The sequence below is a fragment of the Emydura macquarii genome, unplaced genomic scaffold (genome assembly GCF_026122565.2).
Source record: "Emydura macquarii macquarii isolate MOO-44397 ecotype Brisbane River unplaced genomic scaffold, CSIRO-AGI_Emac_v2 contig_1386, whole genome shotgun sequence".
NCBI lineage: Eukaryota > Metazoa > Chordata > Testudines > Chelidae > Emydura > Emydura macquarii.
Genome location: NW_027131523.1, coordinates 798,373 through 816,187, shown reverse-complemented (window position 1 = coordinate 816,187; position 17,815 = coordinate 798,373). Strand labels below are relative to the sequence as shown.

The window sequence follows — 17,815 nt, the reverse complement described above, 5'->3', positions numbered from 1 at the left end:
GAGAGAACCCAGGCGTCCTGGCTCCCCCCATCCCTCCAGGTGCGGCGGTGGGCTGGGGGTCAGTGACAGAATTCCGGCACGGCGGGGGTGGGGGATTGAGGGACGGAGACACCCCTAGATCCTGGCGCGGGGGCTGAGCCAGCCGGTGGGACACGGCAGGCGAGGAGGAAAAGAGCGAGAGGAAGACGAAGGACCGGGCCGGGCAGCTGCTTCCCGGGGAGGAAGAGCTGGCACCCACTGAGCCGGGAAGGGGCGGGGGGGGGGGGTATTTCAATCGGGCTGGGAATCGAGCGCGGGGGGCGGCAGGAACCAGCGGAGGAAAGGGCGGTCCCGTTCGCAAGGGTCTGGGTGGGCTCCTGGAGGACGGGAGGGGGCCGAGGACGGGCAAAGGTGGCCCCTGGCTTTGGGACGGGGCCCAGCGCGGAGCCGGGGCGTTCCAGGCCGGGCAGCCCGACGTGGCCTGCGGGGAAGAGACTGGCACGAATGGCTGCCCAGGCAGCTGGCAAGGCCCCGTGCGAGGCAGACGCCGGCCACCCCCGCGCCCCGTGCGAGCCGGTGGGCCGGGCCTGGCCATCAATGGTCCCCCGTGGGAGCAGGGGGCGTCGCTAGCAGGGCCAGGCCCGGGTCAGGCCGGGGGCGGCCCCGGTCAATATTCCACAGCTGGCCGGGATAGCGCTCCCCACGGCCACCCCGGGAGGGGCCAGGAGCCCAGCCGCAGAGCCGGCCCCCAGGGCCCGGGTGTCACGGCTGCCCCAGCATGGGGGGATTCGAAGGACAGCCTGGGCCGGGATGGGCCGGGTTCGCCTGGGCCTGCCCCACTCCCGGGGCTGGCCGGGGCCACCTCCCCAGGGCCTGTCCAGCCCCACGGCGCCATGAGTGCCCGGGCAGCGACCCCCTTTCTCTGCACCCTCCGCGTCGAGCCTCCCCGCCCCGGGGGTGCACAGGGCGGCCCCCTCCTCTAGGACCCCCTGGCCGGTCCCATGGCCCTCCCCCACCATTGCTCCTTATCACCCCACCCCTCCCTCCTCTTCCTGCCCCCCCACACCGTTCCCCTGCTATCCCCTGCCCCACCCCCATCCTCTCTCCATCTCTCCCCCCTTCCTCCCTCCCCCGTCCCTCCCCCTCCCCCGGCTCTGACGCTCCGCGCAAGCTCGGGACACGTGTCCCCCCCCCCCCGCCGCCAGCTCCCCCCTTCCCCGGGCAGCCCGGGCGCCACCGCGAGCGCTGGGCGAGGGGCGCTGGGCAGCGAGCGGGGTGGGGGCGGGCAGGGGCCGCATCCGGCAGGGGAAGGGCGGGGGCGCAGGGGGGGAGGAGGAAGAGGAGGGGGGAGAGGCTAGAAAGGGGGGAATGGGCTAGCGGGGGGTCCTGCCCCAGCGCGGGGGAGGGGGAGGGCAGCGGGGAGGGTCCCGTCCCCCGCCAGGGGGGCTGGGTGGGGGGCTCGGGAGCGGGTTTTGCAGCCATCTGGCAGCGGGGGGGCTCCCAAGACGCTGCCACCGCTTCCCGCAGGCACCCCGACTTGGATCCCCTGGGCAGGTGAGTTCTGGGGGGGGGGGGGGGCAGGACTCCGGGGTCCCATCCCTGGCTCGGGGGGGGAGTGGGGCTTGGTGGCGGGGGGAGGGGGGAAGCCGGGACTCCGGGGTTCTCTCTCCGTCTCCGGGAGCGGAGTGGGGCCTGTTGGGGGTGGGGGGGGGGCCGGGACTCCTGGGTTCTCTCTCTGGTTCCGGTTGTTTCCCCAGTACGAGCCCAGCCCATCAATATCTTTTAATTGAGATTCCAGCCCTGCGGTCCCCGGAGCCTGCCTGTGTCTCGGGGCTGATGGGATGTGGGGCGGGGGCGGGGGGCGGGGACAGTGGGACAGGCTGCGACCCCCAGGGGGATGTGGAGCGCTGCCTGGGGGGCTGGCAGGGATCGATGTGTGCTGAGTGCAGAGGGGGCACAGATGGGTGGGGGGAATAGTGGGGGAGGGGGCTGGGAGCCAGGACTCCTGGGTTCTTTGGGAGCAGCCTGGGGTCTAGTGGGTTGGAGCCCAGGAGTCCTGGCTCCCAGCCCCCCCCCCCCCAGCTCTAACCACTAGACCCCACTCCCCTCCCAGAGCTGGGAAGAGAACCCAGGTGTCCTGAGTGCCAGGCCTGGCTGCAGAGGCAGCCCGTTGGCAGCTCCCTTCCCGTCGGTGCCCAGCTGATGTGGGAGGCGCTGGACGGTTCCAGCCCCCTGGGCGATTTCCCCAGAGCATCTCCTGGGAGCAAAGGTCCCTGGCTTGGGAGGGTGTTTGCGGGGCTGAGGCCCGGCACAGCAGGGGAGTTGGGCCTCCGGACGCCTGGGTTCTCTTCCCGGCTCTGCCACAGGCTGCCAGCGGGATCTCGGCGAACCTCTTCAATCCCTCTGTGCCTCGGTTTCCCCACAGGTACAGTGGCGATAAGGAGCCCACCTTGGTCTGCTTAAACGGTGGGGCAGGGACCGTGTGGGGCTGTGCAGTGCCTGGTGTGATGGGGGTGGGACGTGGAGGCGGGTTATATGGGGGTCACTTGCCGCCCTAGCTGGGGTTTGGCTGGCGCACCTGGCCATATGTGCTGCTGGGTTTGTTCAGGGCCCAGCTTACTGGGGAACGGGGTCTAGTGGTTAGAGCGGGGGGGCCTGGGAGCCAGGACTCCTGGGTTCTATCCCCGGCTCTGGGAGGGGAGTGGGGTCGAGGGGTTAGAGCGGCCGGGGGGGCTGGGAGCCAGGAGTCTGTACACGTCTCTGCCTTCCTCCCCCTCCCTGGGGGGCTGAGGTGTCTCCAGCCCCCCGTGCCCCCCCAGCTGCTAGGATTGTGAGCTCATCAGGGCGTCAGGACGAGGTCACTGTGCCCCAGGGCTGGCCCAGCTGGTGCTGGGAGTTCTGTGCCGGTCTGCGGCGCCCAGGTACGGCCCATGCCCACGACACCCCCCGGCCGTGCCCCATGTGTGCGGGGGGGGGGGGGGGGGCCTCTCCACCACCGCCAAACCCCCATGAGTCGCTGGCCCGGGACAGCCAGCGGAGCGGGGCCAAGGGGCTAACGGGGGCCGGGCACGCCGCCTTGTGGGGGATCCCGAGGAGGGGCCGGGGGGGGGGGTGCCCGTCCTGGGGTCCCCGTGCGAGAGGGAAGCGGGGCAGGTGCCTGGCAGGGGATGATGCTGGAGCTGGGCTGTAAGCAGGGGCTGTTTTGTACCGGGAAGGCAATGACCCCCGGGACGATCCCCTGGGGGCGGGTTTCTAACAGCTCTGCCCCCGTCGAACCAGGAATTCACTGAAGGCCGTTCCTGGCCTGGGCTGTACCGGAGTCAGACTAGACGGGCACCTGGCGCCTACGCTGGGGCAGGGCGTGGGGCTGGCGCTAGGGGGACCCCTCGCCCGGCACTGAGACTCGGCCTCTTCGGGGCGGGGGGGCTGGGTGTAGGGGGCTCTCCTCAGTGACTGGGGGGGTTGGTCTCCTGATTCCCAGCCCCCCCCACCCCCCCAGTCCGAGCCCCAGGGACAGGACCCAGGCGTCCGGGCACCTCGGCAGCTGTGTTTCCATGGGGGCGGGGCAGGCGCGTCAGTGGCCCCATCTCTCTCCGCCCCAGCTGCCCGCTAGCGCCCCCCGGAGATGGCGGAGGCGCACCAGGCCGTGGCCTTCCAGTTCACCGTCTCGCCCGAGGGCGTCGACCTGCGGCTCAGCCACGCCGCCCTGCGGCAGGTGTACCTGGCCGGCCTGCGCTCCTGGAAGAAGAAAATCACCCGGCTACGGGTACCGGGGGGGGGACCCCAGTGGGGCTGGGGGGAGCGGGCCGGGGTCTGACTCTGGGGGCAGGGAGCGGGGGTTGTGGGGGGGGGCATTTGGTCAGACTTCAGGGGCAAGGCTCAGGGGGGCTATGGGGTGGCCATGGGGTCAGACTGTGGGGCAGGGATACGGGACCATGGAGGGGCCAAGGGTTTGGGGGGCTGCGGGATCAGACTGGGGCAGGGATCCAGGACCTGGGGCGGGGGGGGGGTCATGGAGTCAGAATGTGGGGCAAATATCAGGGGCCGGGGGGTGGCTGTAGGGTCAGACTGTGGGGCAGGAGCTGGGCTCTGGGGCCTGGCCCAGTGTTGCCCCCCCACAGCCCCTGTCTCGCCCCACAGAACAGCCTGCTGACTGGGGTGTTCCCCGCCAGCCCATCCAGCTGGCTCGTCATGGCCGTGGCCATCCTGGCCAGCCAGGCCTCGCGCCTCGACCCCTCCATGGGGCTGATCGGGAAGATCAAGGAGCACCTGCCCGCCAGGTACGGGAGGGAGGGGGGCAGTGGGGCAGGGATGGGGGTGGGGGGGGCAGGGGGCCAAGCAGGGGTAGATGATGGGATGGGGGTGGGGCTGGGGCGGTGAGGGGAGCTGGGCTGGGCTGGCACAGGGGTGGGCGTGGGGGGCGGGGCCAGGGCGGTGTGGGGGGAGAGGGGGCAGAGATGGGGGGCACAGGCAGGGGGTGCGTGCGGGGGGTCCAGGTGGGAGGCACAGGGTCGGGGAGACCTGGAGGAGGAGGTGGCACTGGGGGACCGCCGGGTGTTGGGGGGGGGTCAGGCTGCCCCCCACTGACCCCCTGCCCCCTCCCCCCCCCCGCAGCACGTACCTGGCGGAGCCGGCCCGGGCAGGGCTGAGCGCCCTGGCCTTCGCCACCCTGTTGTGGCTGGGGCTGGTGGTGACCATGCGGGGGGCTCTGCGCGCCCTGCTCTGCTACCAGGGCTGGATGGAGGAGGAGCACGGCCGCACCTCCCACAGCACCCGCCTCTGGCTGGTAGGTCCCAGGGCCGGGGGGGGACCAGGGGGGGCACAGGGAGCTTGGGGGGGGGCTGAAGCTATCGGGGGGAGGCTGGGACCAGCCTGAGGGACGCCCCGTCGCTGGGAACCGAGTGCCGCCGGCCGTGGCAGGCTGGAGAGCGGGGCGGGGGGGGGGGGGGGGCCGCTGGTGTGGGGGGGGTCGCTGCTCTGCCCCCCTCTCTCTGGCCCCCCCTGCAGGCGCTGGTGAAGATCTTTGCAGGCCGTAAGCCCATGCTGTACAGCTACCAGGCCTCGCTGCCCCGGCTGCCCGTGCCCACCATCAAGGACACCCTGCAGCGGGTGAGCCACGGCGGGCGGGGTTTTGGGGGGGCAGGGTCCGGGGGAGGGGGTCTGGGTGCTGGGAGGGGGGCTCGTGGCGGCTGGGGTTGGTGGAAGGGGAAGTTGGGGGGGGCCTAGGAAAGTGGGGGCGGGGGTTCTGGGGGTCCTGAGGGAGTCATGGGAGATGGAGCTGGTGGAGGAGGCAGTTCTGGGGGGCATGTGGGGGGCTGGGGGGCACTTGAGTTGACGCTAGGCCCCCCTTGGGTGCGCCCCCTGCCCCACTCCCTTTGCACCGTGGCTGGAGGGGTCTGGGTGGAGCCCGTTCCCCGGCGTGGGGTGTGTGGTGGGGTTGGGGGGGGGGGCATATCTCAGCCCCGCCTCTGACCCCCGCCCGCCCCCCAGTACCTGGAGTCGGTGCGCCCCCTGCTGTCGGACGAGCGCTTCCAGCGGGCGGCCGCCCTGGCCCGGGACTTCGAGCGCTCGCTGGGTCCCCGCCTGCAGTGGTACCTGACCCTCAAATCCTGGTGGGCCGCCAACTACGTGAGTGAGCCGCCGCGCTGGGGGGGCCTTGGTGGGGGGCGCTGCGGTGGGGGGGAGCCGTGCTGCTGGGGGGCGCCAGGTTGCAGGGGGGCGCCAGGCTGGGGGGGCCTTGGTTGCCCTGGGGGGCTGCCGTGCTGCATGGGCGGGGGGCACCGCTGGGCGGGGCACAGCCATGTGGGGGGGGGGGCGGGGGCTGCTCTGACTCCCTTTCACCTGCCCCCCAGGTGAGCGACTGGTGGGAGGAGTACGTGTACCTGCGCGGCCGCGGGGCACTGATGGTGAACAGCAATTACTACGCCATGGTGAGCCCCGTCGGGGGGGGGGGGCGTGTGGGGGTCCCCCCCTCCCCACACCTTGCTCTGGGCCCCCCTCCCCACACCTTGCTCTGGGCCCGTCCGGGCTCCCCCAGGTGTAGCTGAGTCCCCAACCCCCTTCTGCTGCCCCCCAGGATTTCCTGTACGTCACCCCGACCCCGGTGCAGGCCGCCCGGGCGGGGAACGTGACCCACGCGCTGCTGCTGTACCGGCGCATGCTGGACCGGGAGGAGATCAAACCGGTGAGGGGAGGGGCCGGGGGGGGGGGACCTCAGATGGGGGGGGGGGTGCAGTGCCAGCTGGGGGTAGGGTTCAGACACTGGCATCTATCAATGAGTCCCCCCCCCCACCCTCTGACCCAGAACATGGTGCCGGGTTTGTTCATCCCGCTCTGCTCTGCCTGGGGAGGGGGTGGGTAAGCAACTGGGGGTGCTGGGCCCCCTCCCTTGGTGGGGGGCAGCAAGGGGAATGGGTAACCCTCCTCCGGGGGGTGCAGAGACCCCCTCCCTCTGGGTGAGCTGGGACCCCTGCCCCGTGGCCCCCCTCCAGGACCAGTTTCAAACTGCTCTGGAACTGGGGATCCCTGGCGTGGGGCTGGGGAGGGGGCTGGGGTCTAGGGGGTCTCTGGGGTGCTTGACACCCCCCCTTGCACACCCCAGCTGATGATTCAGGGAACGCTGCCCATGTGCTCTGCGCAGTACGAACGTGTGTTCAACACCACCCGCGTCCCCGGAGTGGAGGCAGGTAGGACCCCCCCACCCCTGGGAGGGGGGCACCTCCCCCCGAACTCCTGGGATGAAAACTTTGCCCCAGATTAAATTAAACACTCCCCAGGCTGCTCGTAGGCCCTCCTTACAGCTGGGGGGGCCTCAGAGGTGGGGGCCCCCAGGGAGGGGCAGGAGACCCAGTGGAGGGTGGGTCAGAGTCGGGGGACTACCAGGGAGCACTGGGGGACCCAGTGGGGGGGCTCAGAGTGGGGGGACCCCCAGGGAGGGGCGGGAGACCTAGTGGGGGGATCTCTGGGGGGACGGATGTGAATTGGGTGGGGGACCCATGGGGAGGAGGGGTCAGGCCCCCCAAACGGCTCCCCCCTTGGCGCCGGGTGCTTTGCCTGGCCGAGGGGGAGGGGATGGACAAGGGGGCAGCCCCCGGCCTGGCCCCCACCCTGCGACTCCGCCCCCCCCCCAGACTCGCTGCAGCACCAGCGGGACAGCCAGCACGTGGCCGTCTTCCACAACGGCCGCTTCTTCCGCGTGGGGCTGTACTGGGGGGGGCGGCTGCTGCGCCCCCGGGAGCTGCAGGCCCAGTTCCAGCGCATCCTGGACGACCCCACCCCGCCCGCGCCCGGCGAGGAGACGCTGGCGGCGCTGACCGCCGGGCCCCGGTGAGAGCGGGCTGGGCCGGGGGGGCGGGGGGTAGAAAAGGATGGGGGGGCAGGGCAGGGTGGGACATGGGGGGCAGGGCAGGGTGGGACGTGCGGGGTGGGGTGGAGTGGGACGTGGGGGGCAGGCCAGGGTGGGAAGGGAAGTGTGGGGGATGGGGCGGAGGGATGGGAGACAAGTGGGGGGCAGGTGAGGTGGGGGGTGATACGAGCAGCAGGCAGGAGAGGGGGTGGGGAGGGTCAGCGGGGGCGGGAGGGAGCCGGCGTTGACCCCCCCCCGCCCCCAGGGAGCCCTGGGCCCGGGCCCGGCGGGCGTATTTCGGGTCGGGCCGGAACCGGGAGTCGCTCCGGGCCGTGGAAGGAGCCGCCTTCTTCGTCACGCTGGACGCCACGGAGCAGGGGCTGCTGGGCCCCGAGCCGGGCCGGGCGCTGGACGGCTACTCCAAGGCCCTGCTGCACGGGCAGGGCCACGACAGGTGGGCCCCCTCCCCAGGCCCCCCGTGACCCTCTGGGGCACCCCCTAACTCCCACCCCTGACTGCCCCCAGCCCCCTCCCGCCCCAAGTACCTGCCTGCCCCCCATCCCCACGGGAAGGGGTGATGCAGGGAGACCTGTACATTGGGGGGTCCCCCCAGGACACGCACATCCCCCCTGCCCCCCCGGACCCGTCCCTCGGTCTCTATGTCTGGGGATCCTGCAGCACCCCCCGCCTCAGCCCCTCCATCCCTCAGCCCTGGCTGCCCTTCCCCCTCCATGGGGAGCTGATCTGGGGTGGGCGGGGGTCTTACCCCACGGCACCCCCTTGCAGGTGGTTCGACAAGTCCTTCACCCTCATCGTCTTCCGCAACGGCAAGATAGGCGTCAACGCGGAGCACTCCTGGGCCGACGCCCCCATCATCGGCCACCTCTGGGAGGTACGCCCGGACGCCTGGGTTCTGTCCCCGCTCCCGGAGGAGAGGGGGGGGCTAGTGCTTGGGGGGGGGGGGCTGGGAGCCTGGACCCCTGGGTTCCCTCCTGGCTCTGGGTGGGGAGTGGGGTCTGGTGGTTAGAACTGTGGGGTGGGGGGCTGGGAGCCAGGACTCCTGGGTTCTCAGCTGCCTGCCTCCCCCCAACCCCACACTGTACAGTACACGCTGGCCACAGACGTCTTCCGGCTGGGCTACGGGGCGGACGGTCACTGCAAGGGGGAGATGGACCCCGGCATCCCCCCGCCCCAGAAGCTGCAGTGGGAGATCCCCGAGGAGGTGAGAGCCGGGGGCGGGGCCTGTGCGAGGGGAGGGGCTAAGGGTGGGGGCGGGGCCCGGGCATAGGGGTGGTGCCAACGGAAGGTGGGGGGCGGAGCCTGGGCATAGGGATGGGTGCCAATGGAAGGCGGAGCCGGGGCCTGGGTACAGGGGTGCTGCCAATGGAAGGAGGATCTGGGGGCGGGGTCTAGGTAGAGGGGTGGTGCCAATGGAAGGCGGAGCCTGTGGCGGGGGGTGGAGCCTGGGGTGGGGGGCAGAGCCTGGGGCATGCTCTGCGGGCAGCTCTCCGCCCTGACCTCTCCCCCGGCCCGCCGCAGTGCCAGCGGGTGATCCAGGGCTCCCTGCGGGCGGCGCGGGCGCTGGCGGACGACGTGGATTTCCACACCTTCGCCTTCAAGGACTTCGGCAAGGGGCTGATCAAAAAATGCGGCACCAGCCCGGACGGCTTCATCCAGCTGGCCATCCAGCTGGCCCACTACCGGGTACGGCCCTGCCCCATGGCCTCCCCTGCCCCACGGCCAGCCCCGGCCCAGCCGGCTCCATCCAGTGTGGGCAGGCTCCCGGGTGCAGACCTGCCCCAGAGCTAGCTGCATCTCAGCGCCAGGCCAGGGCTCCCTGTATAGCCCCCCCCCCCCCCGCGCCCCACCCCAGAGGAGCCAGGCGAGGGGTCCCCGCGTAACCCACCCCCTTTGCCTCCAGGACAAGGGAAAGTTCTGCCTGACCTACGAAGCCGCCATGACCCGGCTCTTCCGCGAGGGACGCACGGAGACCGTCCGGTCCTGCTCCATCGAGTCCTGCAACTTCGTCAGAGCCATGATGGACCCTGCTCAAAGCGTGAGTTGGGGGGGGCAGGGAATGGGGGGCGGCGGGGAGCAGGGGGCTCCCTCCTAGGGGTCTCTGGCTGTGAAAGGGGGAGGGAGGCTGTGGGTCCGAGTGAAGGGGGCGGGGTGTGTGTGGGGCGGTGTCAGACGTTTGGATGAGCCTTGGCACCGGTTTGATCTTCCAAGCTGCCCGTCTCTTACGCCAGCCGGGTCCATCTTGCCCCCCCCCCCCCCCCTTTTCTTCTGACTCTGGCCAACTCCAGGGCCCAGCGGCTCGTTCCCACCAGCAGAAGTGGGGTGTGTGTGGGGGGGGGGGGGCTGTGTGGAGCCGGGCGTCCCTCTCTGCGACCATCCCCTTTGTCGCAAAGCACGGGCGACGTCCGGGGCCCGCGAACGCAGCGAGAACGGGACAGCCGCCGACGCTTTCTTCTCCGGCGGTCCCAAGCCTCCGCCCGGCCAGCGCGCTGCCCAAAAGCCCTCGCGCTTGGCTGGTGCCGGCTCTTCCCCGGCTGTCTCCTGCGTTTCTCTCTCCTCCCCCCCAGAATAATGCAAAAACAATAAGATCCCGCCCCCCCCCCCGCCTGGCAGCTCTCCGTCCGAAGTGTGGCCGCCTTAATCCGCTCAGCTGGATTCGGGTTGGAAGTGGATGCAGCTAAACTGAATTAGAAACGCGGAGCGGCCGGCACGAAGGCACCTGGGCTCCGATGTCTCTGGGGTGTCACCGCTTGCAGCTTCTCCTGGCACTGCCGGGCGGGGCGAGGAGGGCGGGGCTGGGGTACCCCCCCGGTGAGGGGGGGAAGGGGCTGGCTCAGGTTGGAGCTGGGGGTGGATTTAGCCGGGCCGGCGAGCGGATCAGGACGCTGCTGGGAGGCAGGGGGGCCGTTACACAGCGCAGAGCGGCTGGGGGAGGGGCACCGTCATCGTCTCACCCCCCCCCCGTCCGTCCGTCCATCCCCCAAGGTCCCCCAGCGCCTGGCCCTGTTCCGCGTGGCGGCAGCCAAGCACCAGACCCTGTACCGCCGGGCCATGACCGGCGCCGGCATCGACCGGCACCTCTTCTGCCTCTACGTGGTCTCCAAGTACCTGGGCGTGGACTCCCCCTTCCTCAGGGAGGTACGTGGGGAGAGGGTGCTTGGGGGACCACAGGGGTGGGGCTTGGAGAGGGGGAGGGACAATCTTTGAGGGGGTGGGGTTTGGGACGGCAGGGGGCGGGTCTTGGGATACAGGGGCAGGGCTTTGGGAGGGAGGTGGGGCAATCCCAGGGAGAGGGTGTGGCTTGGGGACCAAGGAGGTGGGCTTTGGGGGAACACGGGTGGGGCTTAGAGAGGGGGAGGGGCAATCTCAGGTAGAGGGCGGGACTTGGAGCAGCCTGGGGGTGGGGTTGGCTGTGTGGTGGTGGTGCTGGGCGGGTCCAAGGGCGGGGCATGAAGCAGGGAGGGGTGGGCCTTGCAGAGGAGGCGGGGCTTTAGGGGCATGTCTGAGGAGGCGGGGCAATCCCAGGAAGGGGGTGAGGCTTGGAGCAGTGGGGCGGGGGGACCCCCCTCACCCTGTGCCCCCGGCGCTGCCTTGCAGGTCCTGTCGGAGCCGTGGGGCCTGTCCACCAGCCAGACCCCCATCCAGCAGCTGGAGCTCTTCGACCTCCACAAGCACCCGGCCTACATCTCCTGCGGGGGCGGCTTCGGGCCTGTGAGTGCCGGATGCCTGGGTTCTCTCCCCTGCTCTGGGAGGGAAGGGGAGGGGGGGCTGGTGGTGGGAGGGAGCCAGGACTCTGGGGTTCTCTCCCCGGCTGTGGGTGGGGAGGGGCTGGTGGTGGGAGGGAGCCAGGACTCCGGGGTTCTCTCCCCGGCTCTGGGAGGGGAGGGGCTGGTGGTGGGAGGGAGCCAGGACTCCTGGGTTCTCTCCCCGGCTCTGGGAGGGGAGGGGCTGGTGGTGGGAGGGAGCCAGGACTCCTGGGTTCTCTCCCCGGCTCTGGGTGGGGAGGGGCTGGTGGTGGGAGGGAGCCAGGACTCCTGGGTTCTCTCCCCCAGGTGGACGATAACGGCTATGGGGTGTCCTACATCATCCTGGGCGAGGATCTGATCACCTTCCACGTCTCCTGCAAGTTCTCCAGCCCTGAGACGGTGAGTGGGGCTGGGGGGCCGGGAGGAGGGGGAGCCTGTTTGCCCCCCTCACTGGCAGTAACCTCTTCCTCTGCTCCCCCACCACTGACCCGTCCCGTCTCCCCCGCAGGACGCTCACCGCTTCGGGGCGAACATCCGGGCGGCCCTGCTCGACCTCCGGGCGCTCTTCACCCTGGCCCCGAAGTAGCCTGAAGCCTGGCTGGGGGGGGCAGCTTTCCTCCCCCCAATAAAGTGATGGGACATGCACCCCGCTAGGGATGGGCTGTGTTTGTGTTCAGAGACCCCCCCGCGGAGCGTCTGTGGGGTGACTCCCGGGGAGGGGGGGGGATAAGGGGCATTTCCCCATCCTGGCGCCAGCTGGCATAGCTGGGGGGGGGACATTTCCACAGAGCCCCCCCCAGCTGAGGCACTGGTTGACACTCCAGCTCCCTCATGTCCCCTGGGAAACGGGGGGAGACTTTGCCCTTCTCACCCCCCCAAAGTGGGGTTCTCGGCGGGGCCTGGAGCCACTGAGGGGACGGCTGGGGCGAGCCCCCCAAGGAGGAGCAGGCCCCCCCCCCAGCTCTTGGGGCAGGTTCTCGTTTGCTTTGGTGTTTGTTCACAAAGGAGGGGGGGCATGACTGGGGGGGGGCAGGGCACAAGACGAGTCACCGGCTGCAAACACGGGCGGGCAATAAAGGCCCAACAGCAACGAGCGTGAGCGTCCTCTGTCACGGGCCGCCGCTCGCTGCCCCCCCCCGGTTCATCAGGCCCCCCCCACGGGGAGCCCCCCCCCCAACACACACAGACAGGGGCAGAGCTTGCGGGCCCGGTGCCAGGGCAGGCGCTTTACTGGAGGCTGCGGTGGGAGTCAGGAGCGCTGCGTGGGGGGGGCAGCGCCGGGGGCTGGAGACCCCCGTCCTGGCCCAGCTGGGCCTGCAGGGAGCTGAGCCGGGCGTGGAGGGGGTCCAGGCTGGGCGGCTTCTCCCTGCGGGGGCAGAAGGAGACAAAGTCAGGCAGCCTTGGCCCAGGTGCAGCCCCCCAGGGGAGGGAAGGTCCCGCGGCAGCGACAGGGTGAGCCAGGGGTGGGGGGTGACCCCAGTTGCTCCTGGTGGGTTCTAGGACCCTAGATTCCAGGGGCAGGTAGTTCCACTGGTTAACGCTGCAAGCAGTGGCCATGTCTGACCCGCTCTGCCCCCTGTGTGGGGCTGGGTGGGGGGGACGCCCCCCTCCTGGAGGTGGCATGGAGGGGATGGGGGGGGGGATATTACTCACTGGGGGCTGAGCCGGGCCCGCTCCACGTAGGTCTTGGCTCTCAGGGCTTCGTCCTGGGCCAGGCGCAGGTTGGAGCTCAGGGTCTCGGCTCGTGCGTGGGTCTCCAAGGCAGCCTGCTCCATCTCCTGCCCCAAGCGGGAGGGGGGGGGACAGACCTCGTTACAGCGGGGGAAAGTGGGGGAGAAGAGGGAGCAGTGGGGGGATATGGAGGCTGCCCCAGTGTGGGGTGAGAGAGCTGAGTGGAGGGAGGGGGGGAGATGTAGGGGGCAGGGGCCCCAGTATGCAGGGTGCCCAGGCTGTGGGGTGGGGGAGCTGGGTGGGGCAGACGGGGGGTGCCCGGCTGTGGGTCCCAGCCAGTGAGAGGGCCCCTCCGCTGTGGTGGGCAGGCGGCTGGGGGGGGCTGTATGTGCTGAGAGGTGCCCGGGGGCCCCCGCCCGTACCAGGATCTTGGTCTGCAGGCGTTGGCAGGCGGGGCAGGGGGCCGGGGGGAGCCCGCGCTGCCGCAGCTCCTCCAGCAGGGGCGCCACCGCGCACTCCACCGTCTGCAGCAGCCGCTGGGTGTCCACGCAGCCCTGCCTGGGGGGAGACAGGACCCCGACAGCACGGGGCGGTGCCCCCACTCCCGACCCACAGCCCCTGCCAGCCCTCCCCCCGCCCCCCCAGCTCTGCCGGTGCCCCCACTCCCGACCCACAGCCCCCCCAGCCCCCCCGCCCCCCCAGCTCTGCCGGTGCCCCCACTCCCAACCCACAGCCCCTGCCATTCGCCCGGCTGCCGGTACCTGGCACAGCTGGCAGGGGGCCGGTTGGGCACCTCCAGGGCCGTGAGGGTCCCCAGCTGATGGGCCACGGCCTCCAGCAGCGGCTTGACCTGCTGCAGCCCCTCGAGGTCGGCCTGGAGCTGGCTCAGGGCCTGGCCCGTGTGGCTTGTCCTGCCACGGAAAGGGACCGGCTGAGTCTGCCCCAGCCTGAGCCCGCTGTGGAGGGCAGCGAGGGCCCAGGGGGGAGCTGAGAGGGGGAAGGGTATGGGGCAGGGGGCAGGGGGAGATGGCCTCAGGGTGGAGGGCAGCAGGTGGGGGGCGGTGCCCTGGGGGGTGGGAGGGGGATGGGCAGAATGGGGAGGTGCTTGGGGGGGCAGGGGAAGGGGAGGACGGGGGCAGGGGCAGGTGGCCGGGGGGGGGGGGAAGAGGAATGGGGGGCAGGTGGCCGGGGGGAATGTACCTGCTGGAGATTTCGTCCAGCCGGCCCTGCAGCGCCCGCTGCCCCCGTTCCCACTGCGCCCCCAGCCGTTCCAGCAGCCGCAGCACGGCCCCCTGCCTGGGGACAGCGGGTCGGGGGGCTGAGCTGGCAAGGCCCCCGCCACCCCCCTGCCTGGGGAGAGGCGTAGGAAGGACGCCCCCCACCCACGACCTGTTCCCCTCTCCCTATCCCCCCCAGCTTCCCCACGTAACCCCCCACCCCCCACAACCCCCCTCGCATGTGACCCCGGCTTCCCTCTTGCTTCCCCCTCCCTGCCCCCCCATATCTGCCCCCTCCTGCCCCATTACTGCCCTCCCCCCTCACCTGGATTCCTCCAGCTTCCTGCTCTCCGCCCCGGTGCCCAGCATCCCCTGCTGGCGGCTGACGACATCTGTGGGGCTGCCCGCGTCAGGGAGGGAGGGCCCCCGCGGGGCGGCGGGCTGCCCCCCGCCACGTCCAGGCTGTGCGTGGAGGCCCCCGCGGCCGTGCTCGGCTCTGGCTCCGGCTCACCAAGCTCCTCGCCCTGCGCCTGGTGCTGCAGCAAACGCAGCTTCTCCTGGGGGCAGGGCTGTGAGCTTCCCCACAGCAGTGCCCCCGACCCACAACCCCAGCGCTGCGATCTTCCCCGCAGCAGTGCCCCCGACCCACAACCCCGCCGCTGCAAGCTTCCCCGCAGCAGTGCCCCGACCCACGACCCCGCCGCTGCGAGCTTCCCCGCAGCAGTGCCCCCGACCCCAGGCTCGCACCTCTAGCAGCACGGAGCTTTTCTTGAGCACATTGGTCTTGATCTCCGCATCTTCCACCGACTGGCTGACCTTCCGGCAGCTCTCCTGGGGGGCGGAGGGGGGTTAATGGCTCTGTGAGCTGGGTACCCCCCACCCCCCAGGTGTGGGACCCCCCCTCACCTGCAGCTGGGTGCAGTACTCCTCCAGGTCCTCTGCCTCCCTGCGCCGGCGCTCCAGGTTGTCACAGAGCATGGAGCACTCACTCTGGGGGGGGGGGCAGAGGGGGTGAGCGGGGGGGCCAGGTGTCACAGACGGGGGGGGGAAGGGACAGCACTTGAAATGGCCACAGGCCATTCCCATCCCCCCCATGTCCTGGGATGTCCTGGGATGAGGGATCCTCTGACTCAGGGGAGCCCAGCCTGGACTAGGAATGGGGGGGAGTCCCGGGAGGGGAGGGCGGAGACTGTGGGGGCAGGGACCCAGGGCTCGAGGGGGAGGGGAGAGATGGGGTGGCAGGGACCCAGGAGTCCAGTCCCCGCAACCAGGGCCCGCAGCATGCTGGGTGGGGGGGGGGGTGAGGCGGGGAGGACAGCCCCGGGGGGGGCACGGACCTGGAGACTTTGCACCCGCCGATTGACCCGGGACGCCCGCTCCTTGAGGCTGGTGACGGAGTCCTTGGCACGCACCAGGCCGCTGTTCACCACGTCCTGCAGGGGGAGATGGCAGAGGGAGGATCGGGGCGGGACCCCCGGCACAGAACCCCCACCTGGGACCTCCGGCACAGAACCCTCCCCTCCACCTGGGCCCCAAGGAGCCGACTCTACCATTCCCTGTATAGGGCAGGGTGGGGGGAGTCCCTATGGGGAGTGGGGGGCTACCTGTAGAGGTCACTGTTGATCCTTAGGGGGCGGGGGTCCACGGGGGGGTGGTTGGAAGGGCCCGAGGGAGGGGTCTTCTGATGGGGGAGAGCAGGGGCCCCCAGGGGGTGGGAGGGTCTCACCAGTGGGGTGGGGGGGCCGGTGTCATCTTCAGACCAGGCGGGGTCCCCATGGGGCAGGGGAGGGCTGAGTGGGGCGGCCCCCCCTCCAGCCCCGTCATCCGTGGACTCGGAGTTGTCGCCGGTCAGGTTCAGCAGGGAGACGTTGGTGCAGGCCGAGGAACGCTTCAGGTTCAGGCGGCCGGGGGGGGCCTCGCCGGCCGGGGGCGGCTCCACCCTGCATGGCAGGGGAGGGGTCAGCCACACGGGCCCCCCACCCCTCTTCTCCCCCCACCCAGCCAGTCCCAGCCACCTTCTCCTCCCCGCTCACCCATGGAAGGACACGGCCTTTTTCTTCTTGGGGAAGCCCTTGGGGCCGGCTTTGCCCAGCAGGTCCCGGGTGCTCTGGGTTCGAGTCTCCGCCCCGGAGGGGGGGTCTCCGGCCTCGTTGATTTCCTTCGACTGCCAGATCGTTTTCACCACCACGTTGGCCATGCTCCTAACCGGGCCGGCGAGGGCCGGGCCCTGGCGCCTGGGGGGTCAACAGAGCAAGGGGGCTGGAGCTCAGGGCGGAGGGCGACGCTGAGGGGGCAAAGAGCGAGGTGCTGGGGCCGGCCCCTCATGCAAAGGGCTCTAGCCGTGACTCCCTGTGACGTCACAAGTGCCACTGTGGTCATGGCAGTCAGGTGACATCGCCCCCCCTGCCCCCCGGTGCAGAGTTCTATGAGGTCGTCAGGACTCCGCAAGGGGAAGGTGTCCGCTCGTGTGTCATAGAGCCCATACTGCTGCAAGGGAAGAGCTCCTTCCCATAGGCCCAAAGAGTGTGTGTGTGTGTGGGGGGGGGGTTGCCCTGGGGAAGTTTGCTGCCTAAGGGGCCTGATCCTGCAGTCGGGAGCCCCCTTCCTCCCGATTTACAGAGAAAGGGGTGGGGCCCAGGTCAGAGGGGAAATAGAACCCAGGAGTCCTGGCTCCCTGTTCTAACCACTAGTAGCCCCTACTCCCCCGCAGAGCCAGGATAGAACCCAGGAGTCCAGGGTGCCAGCACTCTCAGGGGCAACTCCCCCTCTCAGGGGCAGGCTTAGGGCTCCTGACTCAGCCTGGGCAGACCTGAATTCGATTCCCCACTGGCTGGGCCTCAGTTTCCCCGTTTGCAGCACGCAGCACCATGCTCCCAGGGTTGCTGGGCGAGGCGGAGGGGCAGGCGGCCCTGAGGATGGGCTGCTTTGGGGCCCCATAGAAGACTGGTGTTACGGCCCCAGCTTCGGAACAGCCTCTGGGAGGCCCGCACAGCCGGGCTCACCCCAGCCAGCTCAGAGCCCTGCGCCCCAGGTCAGGGGTGGGTCCAGCCAGGGTGAGGGGTGCTGGGTGTCACAGTCCCGGGGGCCTGGGATTGTTGTTGTCTGCTCGCTGAAACGGGGCACCAGCCCCCGCCAACCGGGAGCCATTCAGCCCCAAGGCTCCGGGCCTCTGTAGAGAGCCACCGAGCGTCCTACCCCTGCAGCACACAGGGGAAACTGAGGCACGCACCGGCATTCTAAACCAGACGCCCACTGGGGCACCCGAGCGCAGGCCTGCTCCGGGTGGGGCAGGGTGCTGGGGGGGGGGGAGGGGCTGGCGGGAGCCCGCAGGGCAGAGATTTGGCAACCAGAGGGAGGCACCTTCCGGCCCAGCTGGGCCTGAGATGAGAGAAGGGGAAGCGAAATTAGGAGAGCAGAACGGGGGGATGGGCCCCACTGGCACTGAACTGGGGGCCAGAACCCAGGAGTCCGGGCTCCCAGCTCCCCCTCCCCCCGCTCTAACCACTAGACCCCACCCCCCACCCAGAGAACCCAGGTGTCCGGGCTCCCAGCTCCCCGTCCCCCTCACTCTAACCACTAGACCCCACCCCCCACCCAGAGAACCCAGGAGTCCCGGCTCCCAGCTCCCCCTCCCCCCGCTCTAACCACTAGACCCCAGCCCAGAGAACCCAGGAGTCCGGGCTCCCATCTGCCCCTCCCACCCCGCTCTAACCTCTAGACCCCACCCCCCCCACCCAGAGAACCCAGGAGTCCGGGCTCCCAGCCCCGCCCCCTCCCTGCTGGCTCACTCCCCCCTCCCCTCCCCGCCGGAACTGCAGACTCCATCCCGCCAATCCCCT

The 17,815-nt window shown here is 70.8% G+C and overlaps 2 protein-coding genes across 7 annotated transcripts; one reads left to right on the top strand and one right to left on the bottom strand.

Annotated features, from left to right (window-relative positions):
- The first annotated feature begins 1,400 nt into the window (after positions 1 to 1,400).
- On the top strand, positions 1,401 to 11,733 carry CPT1C (carnitine palmitoyltransferase 1C). Of its 6 annotated transcripts, none has more exons than XR_010920604.1 (19): positions 1,401 to 1,533; positions 3,582 to 3,745; positions 4,120 to 4,259; positions 4,594 to 4,765; positions 4,987 to 5,088; positions 5,470 to 5,607; positions 5,832 to 5,909; positions 6,056 to 6,163; positions 6,581 to 6,665; positions 7,110 to 7,305; positions 7,590 to 7,778; positions 8,161 to 8,216; positions 8,430 to 8,546; positions 8,864 to 9,028; positions 9,246 to 9,380; positions 10,328 to 10,480; positions 10,940 to 11,053; positions 11,395 to 11,487; positions 11,597 to 11,733. XR_010920604.1 is itself a non-coding variant. In XM_067552143.1 (19 exons), the coding sequence occupies exons 2-19, from the start codon at positions 3,605 to 3,607 to the stop codon at positions 11,672 to 11,674; spliced, it is 2,310 nt and encodes a 769-aa protein (XP_067408244.1). In that variant the 5' UTR covers positions 1,401 to 1,533; positions 3,582 to 3,604; the 3' UTR covers positions 11,675 to 11,733. The 6 variants fall into 6 exon arrangements, 4 of the variants coding, with proteins under 4 accessions (XP_067408244.1, XP_067408246.1, XP_067408248.1 ...); XM_067552143.1 differs by having other exon boundaries at positions 8,111 to 8,216; XM_067552144.1 differs by lacking the exon at positions 1,401 to 1,533 and adding an exon at positions 2,261 to 2,404 and having other exon boundaries at positions 8,111 to 8,216.
- Positions 11,734 to 12,287: 554 nt separating this feature from the next.
- Positions 12,288 to 17,483, bottom strand: TSKS (testis specific serine kinase substrate). Its single transcript, XM_067552413.1, has 11 exons — positions 16,010 to 17,483; positions 15,703 to 15,916; positions 15,314 to 15,409; positions 14,883 to 14,966; positions 14,724 to 14,807; positions 14,286 to 14,533; positions 13,960 to 14,055; positions 13,521 to 13,670; positions 13,182 to 13,317; positions 12,742 to 12,866; positions 12,288 to 12,454 (listed from the first exon to the last, which is right to left on the bottom strand). Exons 1-11 carry the CDS (start codon positions 16,171 to 16,173, stop codon positions 12,316 to 12,318), a joined length of 1,536 nt encoding a protein of 511 aa, XP_067408514.1. The 5' UTR covers positions 16,174 to 17,483; the 3' UTR covers positions 12,288 to 12,315.
- Between the last annotated feature and the right edge of the window lie 332 nt (positions 17,484 to 17,815).

What these genes read in the sequence shown, in the direction of transcription:
- CPT1C (XM_067552143.1), top strand. Translation starts at nt 3,605, where the DNA reads ATGGCGGAGGCGCACCAGGCCGTGGCCTTCCAGTTCACCGTCTCGCCC. An exon ending in AAGGAGCACCTGCCCGCCAG is followed by an intron (nt 4,260 to 4,593) that starts GTACGGGAGGGA and finishes CCCCCCCCGCAG; the next exon opens with CACGTACCTGGCGGAGCCGG. An exon ending in ACTCCCCCTTCCTCAGGGAG is followed by an intron (nt 10,481 to 10,939) that starts GTACGTGGGGAG and finishes GCTGCCTTGCAG; the next exon opens with GTCCTGTCGGAGCCGTGGGG.
- TSKS (XM_067552413.1), bottom strand. Translation starts at nt 16,173, where the DNA reads ATGGCCAACGTGGTGGTGAAAACGATCTGGCAGTCGAAGGAAATCAAC. An exon ending in AGTACTGCACCCAGCTGCAG is followed by an intron (nt 14,808 to 14,882) that starts GTGAGGGGGGGT and finishes TCCGCCCCCCAG; the next exon opens with GAGAGCTGCCGGAAGGTCAG. An exon ending in CTGGACGAAATCTCCAGCAG is followed by an intron (nt 13,671 to 13,959) that starts GTACATTCCCCC and finishes TTTCCGTGGCAG; the next exon opens with GACAAGCCACACGGGCCAGG.